This window comes from Barbatula barbatula (assembly GCF_947034865.1).
Source record: "Barbatula barbatula genome assembly, chromosome: 23".
NCBI classification, from domain to species: domain Eukaryota; kingdom Metazoa; phylum Chordata; class Actinopteri; order Cypriniformes; family Nemacheilidae; genus Barbatula; species Barbatula barbatula.
The window spans coordinates 10,103,096-10,118,837 of NC_136786.1; the positions used below are offsets into that span (position 1 = coordinate 10,103,096).

A 15,742-nucleotide genomic window follows, 5' to 3' on the forward strand; every position below is an offset into this window, starting at 1 on the left:
AAGAAAATATTTTGATGAAAGTTGGTAACCGAACACCATTGAATTCTATTGTATGGCCACAAAACTAAGTGAATTGGGCCTGTTAACAACATTTTCCTAAATATCTTTTGTGTTCTTTAGGTGAAACAGATTTTTCATTTTTGGGTGAACTATCACTTTAAATAAGCCATTTTAAATTTCATATTTTTTGTTACATTGTAGTTTTGGAGGTACCTTTAAATGGCAATTCAGTATTATGGTATACATTGAAATTCTATGGTTTTACCATCTAATATCCTTTGAGTACCTCAATACCATACCTGCATTTTGTATTATGGATTTGTGTTACACATTGGTAACAATAACAGTCGTAATTTGGTAATAGCATAAAACTTTAATTTTGAAGTTGAATTAAAATGTAATTACATTTTACATGTTATGCTCTTAAATCAAAGTTCATTGGTTTTTGCTATCTTCTATTTCTCATACACACGCACACTTATTTGTTTTGATGTTCTGATTCATCATCATCTTTCACTCTTTGGCATAGTTTCGCTCTCCCACTCATTCTTGTTTCTTCCCAAGAGTTTGTGTCTGTCAACATCTCTATCTGTCAGCCGTTTAATGTCTCATAGCTGCTCTATAAGCGCTGTTGTGCAAAACTTCTGGAGGAATCTCACGTCTTGGTTTTCTATCCGCTGCAGTGAGGATCCCTATATGCGCATCTAACATTGTTTTCTCTGTGTTTGCCCTGATGATTGTTTTGGTTTTTGCATTTTGTTGTTTGGGGAAATCCGTGGAATTGTACAGAATGGGAAAATGTTTATTTGTTGCCGAAGGCATACTGGAGTTATTTAAAATGACAAAACATGTAATAAACAAATAGAGGAAGGGCGGAGCCAAGAACGGTCCGCCATTACTCCCCTTTTCTCTTTTGCTGTTGTAGCAAAATAAGGAAATACAATTATTAACAATGAGTGCAACAGTACAGTGGGTGGTGACAACATGTTTATTTTTTAACAGAATAATGACGCTTTCAATATAAATTTTATAAATATTAAAAACATAAATATTTTAATCATTTTTAATCAATGTGCTTCCATAATGTTCAATCAAAATCACATACTTCTCTTTTTTGCATTGACTTCTAACTGCCAACAATCCAATCAAATCTCGAAGGTTGTAATCTTCAAACCCCGCCCTACATCTTTTCTCAATCCAGAAGACATTACACTGAAATATACGTCATCAGTTGGATGAAAACACCGTCGTAACTTTCGTTTCATGCCAACTTTAATGATGGTTCTTCCACATCTGCAGAAATGCATAGTTTCTGTGTGGGCCTTCACTTACAAATTGGAGTAAATTGTCAAATTAGTTGCAGCTTGATCTTTCACTGCTCATCTCTGTTTTTCTCTCTCTCTCCTCGTGAGCAGTAAGGGATTAGATGGCCTTTTTAGCTGTGCAATAATGCGGTCACCTACTCATGTCCACCAGGGAGCGGGGCATGTCTCTCAGTATCTGTCTGCCAGTCCTTATTGATTACAGCCACTTGAAGAGATAGGACTTCAAGCATGCGTCGGCTCTTAGAAAGTCAACATGCGCCAACTTTCTTCCCAAACCCGATTGAAATAAGAGCTTTTCGCAGACGCTAAACACCTCACACTTACAGAAGTGAAGTTTCCAAGAGCGGTAGGAGGGAAAAAGTGAGAATAATGTGAATTGAACTGGCCGTTATCTGGGCTGGTTATTTTTAGCACTCCGACGGTAGAGGATCACCAAGTCTCTCTCTCTTACGCCGTCTGAGGAGCTGGGTATCTGTGGCTCCAATTAAAGAGAGTATGGAGTGTGATGAGCTATGAGCTCGTGACAGCACCGGCGCTTCTCTTCTCATCTTTTCTCTACTCTCACTGCTGCAGTGAAGCTGTCCTCATTACATTCATCTCATACACATGCACTTGTGTGTTTGCAGTAATGCTGTACTTTATTTTATGAACATGAATCGTGGTAATACCATGGTTACCTGGGCATGAATCAACATTTTAAACATGCACTATGCTTCTAGATCACGTTTCTTTATCATTTACTGATTCTATGTTTGAATGTACATGTTTTTGTTTTTAAATTGTAATTCTTGTATCATGTATCATGGAATTGTTTTTTTTGGATATATACCACGTTGTGAAATGTAATGCCATGGTATTTTTATTGTTGGGTCTGTGGGACCTGATTTTAATATTTACTAAAAACTTAATTGTTTTATCAACCTCAGACATATTTATTCCAAATGAAGAGTTTGGTTCCAAAATGAGATCAAAAATCATCATGTTTTATCATGCAAAAATTATTATAATATGTTTATTATACATTATATTATTATAGATTATAATATATCTAATATTATATGTAAATTATATTTTATGTATAAATTATTATTTACGTTGTATATTCATGTTTTAATATGTATTTTTACCAAATTTTATATTTATTAACATATATTCTTTAAATTATTTGAATTTTACATTTTATTTGATTTTTTTTTGATGCATTGATTTAAAAAAATGTGGGACCTTTGAACTTTGGCTGCGTCACAAAACCTGGACGTGTCACTATGTGATGACCCTCACAGTACAGTATTTCTCTCTCCTTTGATTTTCATGGTAACATTAGAAATAATACATTTCTCTGATGCTTTTTAATATGCAGAGTTCATTACATTGTCTGGTGTAGTTTAGCAGGCCACTAAATACCGGTCGCCTGCGTTGGCAATGTGGACTTAGCTTTGGCTTTGACTCCAAAAGGATGCAGAGCTTATTTTAAAGGTCAGTCATCCCACAGGGCCTGGAGAGAAGTCTCTGATTCAGTCTGCCTCATTGCTTCATGCCGTAAGCTTTTAAAGGTAACTGCCTCTGCAGGAGCGAGAGGCTTGTTAAACCGCTGACGGGGGACTAGTTTCCGCTCGCTTTTATATATAATTCATTATTCATCAGAAAACAGCAAGAAGGGGTGACTTTAATTTGGAGTTTATGGGCTTAGCCGGGCCAGATGATATAAACAACATCCATTTACGTCTGTGTGAAATGCAAGACACGGAGCAAAAGCTGCGGCGTTATGGAATGTCGATCTTAACAAGGATATTTTCAATTGAAGATTAGTATGAGCCTGTGGCGTGGAGATTGGAGTGTCAGCATGCATGAATATGTGAAATATATGTAGTACTAACTAGCAAAATAACTATGTACATCATTTTTACAAACAAATACATTTAGTTATATATAATACATTAACTTTAATGGGATATACAGTGGGAACAATAATTTTAGTGAAAACTATGTCGCTATCAGGTCATTTACATGTCTAAAAGGTATAGTAACAGGTGTAAAATGGTGTAGTAGTGTAACTAAAAAGAAAATGCTGTTAAAAATGGCCTTTCGTGTCATGTAGGGGATGACAACATCTTTGTTACGTTTAAGTTGTGTCTTGCTGTAGGGCCCTTCATACACTATACATTAAAGCAGGCTGAATGATGTAGGTAGCCCATAGACTACTACGTAATGCATGATGATAGGGTCAGTGTCTCTGTAAAAGAGTGAGATCACAGCTCTGGGGGGCAACCGATGAAGATTTCCACCACAATTGTGGCCTCGTCCCACACGTGACCTCAGTCAAGCACATTTATGCACTCTCAGACAGATTTGCTCCTTCACTGGTCTCATTGTTCCTTTCCACAAATCTTCTTTAATATACAGGTACACATCCCTGCCCTAGAAATGACCTTTCCCGGTTATATTACATCTGCACTTAAAGGAAAGGTGAGAGGGTAACGTAGCCTTATTCTGCCATCATATTATACAATAGAATCTAGGTGCGTGAACTTGATGTGTTTTTGGTTTGTTGTGATTGCCTGTGTGTGCGTGCAGTACAAGGCCACAAGAGTTTACATCTGTGTGACAAGGGAACTTCTGATATTGAGCTAAACTCAAACTGAAACGGCCTTCACCTTGTTCAGGGTAATCAAATTATTTTGGCTTTTACATCAATATTTGCCCAATGCTATTATTGGCCAATTATTAATATGTCCAGAATTCTAGGGTGTGGCGGTTGGTTGCCAGGTTGTTATGTGGTTGCCAGGATGTTATGTGATTGCCAGGGTGTTATGTGGTTGCCAGGGTGTTATGTGGTTGCTAGGGTGTTATGTGGTTGCTAGGGTGTTATGTGGTTGCTAGGGTGTTATGTGGTTGCATTATGTGGAACAACATTTTGGGTGAACTATCCCTTTAAGTCTTTGGTATCTCATATCCGTGGCAAAACAGTGCCAGTTATTTAAAAAAGTTTAATACTTATTGTAAGTCCTGTTTGGGCTACATTAATGCTTGTGTTAGCAAACATCACCCAACAAGTCATGCAATGTCAAAAAGTCAAATCAGAGCGGAATCTCAAATTTACAAGACAAGTTTTAAACAGCTTCTGACCTTCCTGTGTGTGCATGCGCTCGTGACAGAGTTAACGTGTACTTTGCCTTATGTTTGTGAATGAATATGTTTGTGAAAGCGTGCGCTCTCGTGGGTGTTCGCAGAGTGCCTGTGTGGGCAGCTCTCATCCCACACGTAGCTTTTTAGCCCGAAGGCTTTTGGCATTGTTTCTCCGCATCGCATTTTCATATCTTCTGCATCTCAAATCTGCAGTCGAGCTGGCTGCTGAAAAAACATCATTAAACTGCAATGACTGCTATGGTAATGATTGCTGTAGGCTGCCTGACCCCAAATAGGCCTCAGCGCCGCTCACAGCACATACACAGTGCATATAAAACCGTTGAGGACAACAAGGTAATGAACGCGTGTGCATGCTTACCGGTCCACGGAGATGGCAAAGGTTCCAGCCTTCTTCTTATTTCTTCTCCTTTTATCCGTCTACTCCTGACTGACAGGTTTGCCTCAGGCTCTTAAGTTTCTCGTTGAGGTGACCACGACACTGTGGAGAGTTTGACGTAATTGTTCACATGCTAGGTGGGGTTTCTCCAGTCTTACCTTAATTCTGACAGTTTGCACAAAGTCTGGTCCACTTATAGGGTCATGAAAGCTTAAAGCAGTTATTAGAAACAGATATGTAAAGGTTACACTTTGATTAACCTTGTTTTGACCCTCAGATACAATAAAACCGTAATTTTACATTTTTCAGATCTGAAGTGTGAGCAAGCAGTGCTTAAAGAGGGGCTTTATTACCTTTTAAAGAGGGAGTTTTGATCACTCTTAAAGGTTTACCAATGTATTATTTTGTGTGAAACATGGGTGACCTTGGATTATAAATTAATCCAGGGTTAAAATCACAAATCGGGTGTGAAACCCCCATTTCAGCCTTTTGTGGTCAAAAATCACCCAGTCAAATGTTTTGTTGTTGTTTTTTAGCTTTTTTTTACAATGACACACAAAATTTGTAACCAGAGAGTTTGTAACAATTGTGATTCTAAATGCAAAATATGTCGTGTGCACTTCTTAACACTGATTGGAGATGGAAGAGAAAACAGCTGAATAACATTATTTTCAAGGTTTTTTTATGTGCGCACAAAAAGAATATTCTGTACACCTCAAAGCATGATTATTGAACCACTGTAGTAACATGGACTATTTTACTATGTCTTTACCAACTTTTTGTGCCTTAGAAGGGGTAGTTGCATTGCTCTCTATCAGGGGGTCAGAAAACTCTTTGACTTCATCAAAAATATCCTAAATTGTGTTCTGAAGATGATCGAAGGTCTTACAGTTGTGGAACAACTCGAGAGGAAGTAATCATGAATTTCCATTTTTCGGTGGATACCCATTTAAAATGACAGTTCACCCAAAAAGTAAATTCTGTTATCATTTACTTACCCTCTTATCATTTCAAGTCTGCATGATTTTCTTTCTTCTACAGAACACAAAAATTAAAGAAAGTTGGAAGGAAGTAGAAAGTTGGTAACCGAACGGTGCCAGTTACAACATTCTTAAAAATATCTTCTTTTGTGTTCTGCAGAAGAAAGTCATACATGTTTGAAACGACTTAATAAATAATCAATCAAATTTCTTTTATTTTTGGGTGAACTCTCTCTTTTATATCACAACTATTGTCATAACCAGTATAAAGCGACCTTCCTAAATGGCACCATCCAATACACAGTTTTCTCTTTGTGACATTGAGGGCATAAGCGTGAAATCAATGACCTATTGTTTACATTTTACTTAGTGTCTCTCAACTCAGAATATCTTTCTTAGATTCAATGATTGCTATATGGCAAATCCAAACACTCCAGTGGCCTGATGAAAACCTGTGCTCTTGGACCCCGCAAACCTCATAAAGCCAGATTGAGGGGCACATGCATCACACCATGAGTAAATCATCTGTGGTTATGCGGTCTGAATCCGAGACTAGTGTTTTTTCAACTCCCCCACACATCACTGTTTCAAGGGTATGACCTTCTCTGTTGCACCGCTGGTGTAATTGAAGATGAGTGGTAATCAAAGCAGTCCTGGGACCCTCTTGAGTAGCAAAACCTGGACTCGGATACTTAAAGAAACAGACATGAAATGGTCCAAAAACTCAGGGGTGGATTCCTGTTTTCATATCATCTAGTTTTACTCCTTATTGTTTTTTCACCCCTCCCATGAGCCTCGGAGAAACTGGGGAGGGTCCTGTTACTGCAGCTTACTGTAGGGAGGTGTAAGCGTTGCGGAATTGTGCGCCTTTGTGTGTGTGAGAGAGAAGGCGAAGTCAGGAACTACCTCATCCCCTGACCTTAAACAAGCTGAATTTTCAAACAGCCTGTGCAAACACGCAGAGTCGGAGGTGCAGAGGTCAAATAAATTAACACAAGGCAACTATCAAACCATTGTAGTCCATTATTGGCGTTCCGCTTCAGAAATGCAAATGAAAAACAGCTTTCGGAGAAAAAAAAGCGAAAAAGATGCGAGCAGACAGCTGGATGTAATCGTTCCCCCCTTCTCGTTCCCTCCCGTTTACTTCTGGGTCTGTTTATACATCTGAAAATTTCAGTAGGAGGCAAAACGTTCACTTTAATTTACTCAAGCTCGTTGATTTCTCGACGCCAAACACCCTCCCTTCACGTCTGTCATCCGTAAATTTCCACAGTCTTCCTCTCTCTCTCTCCGATCCGCTGGTACGACGCTCCGAGGATTTCATTAATGGCTTGTAATGCCTGACAAGGGCAAGGAAGCTGCTTGATTGGAATCGCCCGCCGGCCCGTTATCCGACGCCTACCACAAACAGCTCTAGGATTTGCGTCCAAAGAGCTGATGGATTTGTACGGCCCTCACGTTCCGGCACTCACAGTTTTATTCCTGGCCACCAAGGGCCGCCGCCGTTTCCACAGTAACCTGCGAAGTGCACGAGAGCTCATGCATTGTGTTAAATAAGAAGTATCTGATAAAAATAGCTACACCTGAGAGGGATGAAAATGTAGTCGTGAATATCGCTCTTCCAATGCCCACCTTACCAGAAAGCCCCAGTGCATTATGGGTTTGTGGAATAATTGTGTGGAAATACTTCTCAGGCCGAGGTATCTGACAATAATGAGACAGGTTTGTTGATTCTTTCGCAAATTTGATTCGCAGCCGATTTGACCTGAATTCGAAATCGTGGTTCCACTTCTGTCCGACTTTAATGCGGCACACACTGAGGTTCTCCGCCCTTATATTGGCTAAAGGGCACAGGGGGAACGTCTGAAGCCTGCAGCAACGGTTCAGATTTAGTAGTCGTCCTTGTGAAGAGTTCAATATAAGAGGGGGACAGCAGGTCTGAATCGGGCGCAGATTCACACCTCTCTTGGCATCGCCCTCATTAACCTTTTGCAGTGAGTTCTTGTTTTATCTGCAGTGCTAACTATAGATAGTATAGTTTAGTCACCCACAAATCTTGTTTCCCTCACGGTGCAGTGAACCAGGGTGTATATGCGTGTATATGTATATGCGAGTGCCGGTCAATGGCTGCAACAGTTTTTCTGCAGTCACTGCAGTTGATCCACAGAAAAAATAGCTGTATGACACCTCTGTAATGTGTGTGCGTGTCAGAGAGAGAGAGAGAGAGAGAGAGAGAGAGAGAGACTGGGAATCTGCAGTGTGACATCCCAACAATGGGGAGCCTGCTGCAACCGCATCAATTACCATGAGGCAGTACCTGCTGCGTGCGGATTGGCTGAGAGGATTGCCATTTCCATTAACGGCCGCCCTCGCAGCTCCACGCCTACCTCTAGTGGAGAAACTCAGCCAGTCAGATACAAGGACATGCCTTGTAAGAGAAAACGCAAGTCCTTTGTTTTGTTTTGTTTGCTTGTGCGAGTGTTGTTTTAGACGTTGCTGCCACCTAGTGAATCTCTTCGGCTGTGCATGCATAAAGTAAACAGTTCACTGGTTTTCAACTTTTTTTTAAAGCCATAGTTCACCCGAAAATGACATTTTCTTTCATCATTTACTCACCCTCATGTTATTTCAAACCAGTATGACTTTTTTCCCTCTGCAGAACACAAAAGACGACATTTTGAAGAATGTTTGTAACCAAACAACACTGTCCCCATTTGACTTCCAATATATGAAATCAAAACCACTGAGACATTTCTCAGAATATCTTGTTTTGTGTTCCACAGAAGGTGTCAAGTAATGACTCCCTGTCGTGGATTACCGGTCTTGTTGGCTACTGTGTGTCTGTGAAGTCTATGAGACCGTAGGGTGTCCAATTTTTTCACTTAATAATTTCGCTCCACAGCGAAACAAACTGACGGAAAGTCCAGGCAGCATTGTGTCAGCAAAGCAAGAGCCGAGGGAGGCATGTGCGATTGTTTGCCCACCTGTGTTCAAAATGTTCTGCTTTGTTTTTTTTCCTCTGTAAAAAGCTCTTACTAAAGCAAAGACTTACCTGTAGGTGCTAGAATTATTCATCATGAAGCTAAGCATATATTCGAGCCATCTGGTAATATTTAGGTTTGGTTTTCCACTGTTTAGGACGGCAGGCTGTAATCTCCCAGAATCCCTCAGCATTGACACACAGGCAGCTGTTGTGCTGTGTTTAAAATGCTGTGAAAACATCTGCTGCTCCACCAGCTGAGAGCGTGGATATAGATGACGATTTTCTCCTTAGGGCCTTTGAGAGTGTGTGCGAATTACACTAAACCAAGCTCTGGACCTGGAGAAAGTCACTGTAAATGTACAATGTCAAACAGAACACATGATGTACATAAGCGATAATTATAGAAGAAATCTTAATTTGTAAATACTGTACAATATAACTTTATCTTAATAATAGTTATATCTTTGGTCACGGCAATCGTCTCCGCGTATCATTGTGTTATATAAAGTAATATAAGAAAGATATAACAATAACCTAGTGTGATATATTACCACAACGACTTTTAATCATATTTAATTAAATTGTACATAACATCACAAGGCAAAACTACTAAGACATGTATTGGAGAATTATAGCAGATTTTTTTTGTTTAGCTGCCGTCATGTGACCAGCGTGAACTTTTGGTTGACTTGGTATTATAAGGTTCTACGTGCATTGTGAGCAGTTTTAAGATATCTAGCTTCAAGGTTTTTGCATTGCATTGGATTTTAAAACCTTTCTGTTTTCTAAAAAGTTTCAAAATGTACACAACGTAAAGAAAAAGGCATTAACTTATGAAAATAAGTTATCACAGAATAAGAATATGTAAACTGAAAACGAAAATCACATAAATTTTCTCTCTCGCACACATTAACCAGCAACAGTACTCACAAAAAATATATTTAAAATTCACACATTTATATATAATACGGTATTATTAATCATACGCAGAAATTCCAAGGCACTGGCATAACACTGAGCTCAAAACAACAGGTTAACATAAGTTACTCAAAATGAGTCAGGTATGAATCAGGTCTGTCGGATCAGAGAGACGTACAAAATGTGCAGTACTACGGCTCCTCCAGGACAGAGCTAAGAACCACTGCTCTAATTTATCTTCCTCGATGATTGTCACTTATTCCTTGTCTGGTTACTGCAGATGTCGTTTCAAGGTCAACCGGAGTCAGAATTCTTGGTCAAATATTGATGATGGTGAGAGACGGGGTCTGTTCTGGTAGAGTTTGCACAGGTGCCTCCCTGGAGTGTGATGTACTTAGCATCCTCTGCTGATGTCAGGCAAAAACAGAAAAAGAGCCGTGATAGCACAGCACAAACTGGTCCTGAGGAAAGTCAAGCTTTGGCAGAGGACACAGTGAAACGCTGTCAAATCCAAAGAAGCGTTTACACTTGTTTGTCAAGTAAAGCGCTCGATTCACAATGTACCGCACAGGATGAATGACTGCGCATACATTTTGGTGAAGACGTACAGTTGTCTTTTGGATCCCTTCCTATAAAGAATCCTGAATGAGTTAACCTCTGTTTGTCTGTAATATAACCTTCTTCTAAACGTTGTTGGCAGAGTTTAACACAATCAAGACACTTAAAGGGACAGTTCACCCACAAATGAAAATTCTGTCATCATTTACTCACCCTCGAGTCGTTTCAAATCTGTATAAATGTATTTGTTCTGATGAACACAGAGAAAGGTATTTGGAAGAATACATGTAACCAAACAGTTCTTGGCCAACATTGACTACCAAAGTAGGAAAGAGGACAATTGTGATCAAAAGTGCCCCAGAACTGTTTGCTGTCCCACATTCTTCTGGAACAACTTGAGGGTGAGTAAATCATGACAATATTTTTAGGTGAACTGTTCCTTTAAGGGTATTGAAAAACTGGTTGACTAGTGGGTCTTAAAGGGATAGTTCACCCCAAAATAAAATTTCTTCCAACATTTACTCACCCTTTACGTTGCTTTAAACCTGTATAATTTTCTGTTCTGTTGAACCAAAAAATATATTTTGAAGAATGTGGGAAAGTTAGTTCTGAGGGCATCATTGAGTACCATAGATTTTTTACTATGGTAGCCCCAGAACTGCTTGGTTGCAAATTTGATATCTTAACGCTTGACTTAACAATGAATCAAACACATTTTAAACAACCTGAGGGTAAGTAAGTGATGACAGAATGTCGTTTTAGGTGAAGTCACCCTGTGGTCAATCATTTTAGCCGTTAAAACTAATCTTTTACCATTAAAAATGACATATTAACAGTTTTTCCCCTTTGAATATATTTTCCCTGCTTTGAAATAGCTTGAATGTAACTCTACACATCAGCTTCATTAAGTATACGCAGAAATATGAATATGCAAATTAGCCCCGCCTCTCAATCGCACTCAATTATCAATCTGCTGATCCACAAGGTTAAATTAGTTGATGTGGTTGGTTACAGGTTTATGACGTCATTAAATGAGGCAGTTTCCAACCACATTTTTTAAACAGTCTTTGGTAAACTGCAGTTTTATGGAGAAAATGCTCAGCAATAGTATAACATTATAAATCTACACATGGTTTGTCTTAAAGCATATTTAAAACACCACATAAACAACATTAAAAACTTGATTTTCACCACAGGGTGAGGCCGGAGGCCCTATACGCTACTTTGCAATATGCTTTTCTGTTCAAAAGTTTAGGGACATTGAAAACCTATAACTTTCTTCCTCACTTTTTCAGTAAAAAGCTGTCCAAACGCGGCTATCACTTTTTCTTGGCCATTGTCTGCTGTGTTTGTTGACTCTGGAGTCACTTTTACCCAGGAGATTTTGTGAGATTTCCTGTGCTCAAAGTCGGTACTCGGTAGTTTGTAAATGGAATCTGTATAGTCTGTGACAAATCATAGTAATAACACTGTTAAATCTAAACTTTTTAACATAATGTGTTCTCTCACACTTTAAAATCTGATACGGTTTTAACAGTCTTTTTTCCAGACAGCACTGTGTAGGGAGAAACTGATGGGATGATAGTTAGTTTGGGACAGGCTTATTCATTTCATGTTTTGGAATAATGGTAAACCTTTGTAATATCTTCCTATGTAAATTACAGTGTGACGTGGCTAAAACTATACACAAGTTCATAAGTCTAAGCTATATGTTTTGTATCATCTTCAGTGTAGTCACCTTTTGAGTAGAGTTTGCAGAAATGTCCATCACCCTGACTTTCCATGAACCCTGTGCTTGGAGTTTTCATCCGTGCTGGTCTCTTCTTGAATATCTAAATGCCTAATATAAGCAAGAAACATTCAAAACATGTCGTGAGAGAATATGGAGGGTTATATTATTTCAGAACAGGAGGAGGATTGTCCACTGTGAGAAGGGGAGATGCTGAATATTTATTTTTGATATCACAGCTCTTTGTATAATCTATTACATCCCAAACTGATCAGTGTGTTCCATAAAACTAAAATGCATTTCAAAATAAATTGTCTTTATTTCTCTTTTCTCTAACACTGAGATTTTTATTTATGTTTAAATGTGGCTATTTAAAACAAAGTTAAAACAAGTTAAAGATATTCTGTGATGTTAACACTTTACATCACTCTGGTTTAATTCAAACCAGCTGGCCACTTGACTCCTCAGGTTTGCACTTGGACCACAAGGCACCTTGCTCCCTAGCTGTCCCATCATTCATCTGGCCACCTTCCCTTGGGATGCTGCGCATGGTTGCGTCAATGCCTTGCGTTCTCTTCTTAAAGAGAGGTTATGGACAGGAGACGCAGCCAGAGCGGCTGAAGATGACAGATGGTTCGTGTCACTGGGACACAGGGCGTATTTACAGAGGGCCGTCTGTGATCCAAAGCGGATCTTAATGTTCCTCTTTGCCGAAGCATCATTATGAAAAATGAACACATGCACCTCCTTCGCAAACTTTGCATCTTTTTCTATTACCTTCCGCTCTCCCGTTGGCACGGCAAATTGCAGCACTTTCAGTGTCTTGGTAACGGATGGTTTCCTTGAGTCTTTCTGAGGCGTCTTTATTAAGAGCGGCCATGTGTGGCGTTTAGCCGGAAATCCTTCAGTAGACAAAATGGAGATATGGGAGATCTGTTGTGTTTCTAGAGCAGATGTGGACGCAGCGGTGCTCGTGTGGAGAGCTTTAACTGGGGTTTGGCTTGACTTATTCTCTTATGTGTCTGTCTACATTTGTAAGTGTGGTGTTAGTGTGGAATATATTGATAAATCAAAACTGGACGACAATAAGGAAAATGAAAGCTGCACTTTATAACATCGTGACCAAACTGTTTCTAGATAAGATGCAAAGCTGTCTCAACTCTTGGAGGCCACAACATGTTCCAAAGATGTTATGCCCACAGCTTTCTCTGCAGTTTGACTGTCTTGATACAGTAAATACAAACTGATCGTTTTGATTCCTCGTTCACTTTCTACCGTGACTGTTTGGAACGTTTACAGATACTCTGTGTCCCCTTGCACGTCATGAATCGTTCTGCTTTGACTCTCTGTTCAGTATTGATTTAGCATGTAGCCGGTTTCCATTAGTGCTTGAACTCTGTTGAAAACTTGGACAAATAAACATTACAAAATATCTTTTGGACGTCAGAGCATTTCATTCCCAAAAGGGATCAAACATTACCTGCACATGTGCCATTCAATAGACCGCTTCATCAGACGCACGCACGCCTGACCCCCAGTAAACTATTAGATTTGTGTTTGGCTAGTGTCTGATAATATAACTATTTATTTTTTATTTAATTAATGTTAATATGAATTTGTTTTTATTTTACTTAATAATAATTGTTTAAAATAAATGATTTGTAGAATTTAGTTGTATGTTCATTTTATTAAATAAACAGTTTGTTGAATGGGTCATGTAGTTCGGTCGCATTTAAACAAACCGTATGATGCGCTGACATATAGCGGTTTGAGTTTGGTATCGGAGTCTATATTCAAAATGTTGAAGAGACATGTTTAGCCAAGTAACATTCTTCTTGGTTACGACAACGTGGCTTTTGTCATCTGTGACTCCTAACATTATAAATTCAACTGCCAGCTGATAATGTCGCTGTTTATTGGCATTTGTCCGATGGTTCCTTGATTCGATTTTTTTAGTAAGTTATACATTTCAGTACTGTTATTACAATGTATCAGATAAAGCACTGTTATATCTTTATAACGATTATTAGTATTATTATAACATTATTTTTGATAATTGGTTTCTTATCGTCCTTACTGCTTAAAGAACCTATCCACTTGTACCTCCTCTGCATATAAAAATGATGAAATCATATTATATTGAAATCAAAACAATATAATTCAATAAATATTATGAATTTGCAGGTAAAGGGGATGTTTTATTAGTGTTTTTCTGTGGGTGTATGTAGGTGGTGGGGATCCAGTGGGCCTCGAAAACATGTTTCCCTACAAAAGGGATTTGAAAGAAAATTTGGCAACCAATGTTGTATGAATTAAATTTTTATGGTAACCATCTAACAAACTCTGGAGATAACTTTATTGCTAAAAGTACTCATCTTAACTGTATTCATAAATAAATGAGCACTCCAACTAAAATGACTGTTCTTAGACAACAGACATGATAGTATGAAGATAAATGTGTTAACCTTGCAAAGTACAGAATAAGTGAAGACTCGCCATTGATATTTAAAAAATGTTATGCGCACTGAATGGGAATGCAGACATGAAGCCGTACATTTAACTGTGTGCAATAACTTTAATTAAAAACTGGGCTCATATATTTAGTTACTAAATCCTACTTTTTATTTTGTGGAAATGGGGCGTTAACCATCATCTCTGTGGAACATCAGAAATCAAAGTCTGCTTTTAGATATTAACCGTGTCTCATTTTAATTTTAACACATTTCTTTTGACAGCTTTGGTAACTGATATGATCTCTGTTGCAGGTGTCCATAGGCAAGATGTATGAGGTCCAGAAGACTGTCATTGAACATGGAGAAAAGAAGCCGGTTTGATTTGGTGTGGAAATGAAGACTGTTATAGAGGACTGATCTTGGATTCATGTTAAAGTTGAAGCTGGACGATTTTGGTGTTATCATTGTGATCTTCATGACTTCAGCATCAGAATGAATTGCACTGTTTATACATCTTAAAGAGATAGTTCACCCAAAAATGAAAATGATGTCATTATTTTTGTCACTGTCATTTCAAACTTGACTTTCTTTATTTCTGCAAAACACAAAAGAAGGTATTTTGGAGAATGTTGGTAACCGAACAATGCCAGTACACGTTCACTTGTATTGTATGAACACAAAAGCAATGCAAGTCAAGGGGTATCACCATGGTTTAGTTACCAACATTTCTCAAAATATCATCTTCTGAGTTCTGCAGAAGAATGAAAGTCAGACAGGTTTGAAATGACAAGAGGGTAAATAAATGAAAATAATGATGGATTTCTTTATTTTTGGGTGAACTATCCCTTTAAGACGCAGTGTGCCACTATCTCACAGCAGAGAAAAATTGTACATATGTATTATTATTTTTGCTTTGTATTGGTAGAATTGCAATAAATGTTTGTTCATTATATTACAAATTCAAATAGTCTTCTGTGTTTCCGCTGATCAATATAGAGCACAGTGCTAGCAACACCAACACAAAGGGTTCGATTCCGAGGCCGGTTTCACAAGGGTTAAAGGTGTCTGACAAGGCTAAGTGGTTAAAAATAACTGGATTCTGTTAGTTTGAGGTCAGTTATGGCCTAGTGATGGGTATAAAGATCATATTTCCCAATGTCTAAAGAGATTGTAGATAAGAAAAGCAAACAGATTTCTGTTGTTTATAGCCTAACACGTGGCCCAGTTCTAACAACATCATAGAGAGCTGTGGCCTGTATCACGAAGCGAGGTG

The 15,742-nt window shown here is 38.5% G+C and overlaps 1 protein-coding gene across 1 annotated transcript in view; it reads left to right on the plus strand.

The window, feature by feature from the left end:
* The window catches only part of lyrm4b (LYR motif containing 4), a 37,753-nt gene extending 22,332 nt beyond the window's left edge, over positions 1–15,421 (plus strand). The window contains exon 3 of the mRNA XM_079487934.1: positions 14,782–15,421. Within this exon, the coding sequence (XP_079344060.1) occupies positions 14,782–14,850 (69 nt within the window). The 3' untranslated portion in view covers positions 14,851–15,421. The remainder of the gene's footprint in view (positions 1–14,781) is intronic.
* Positions 15,422–15,742: the final 321 nt, after the last annotated feature.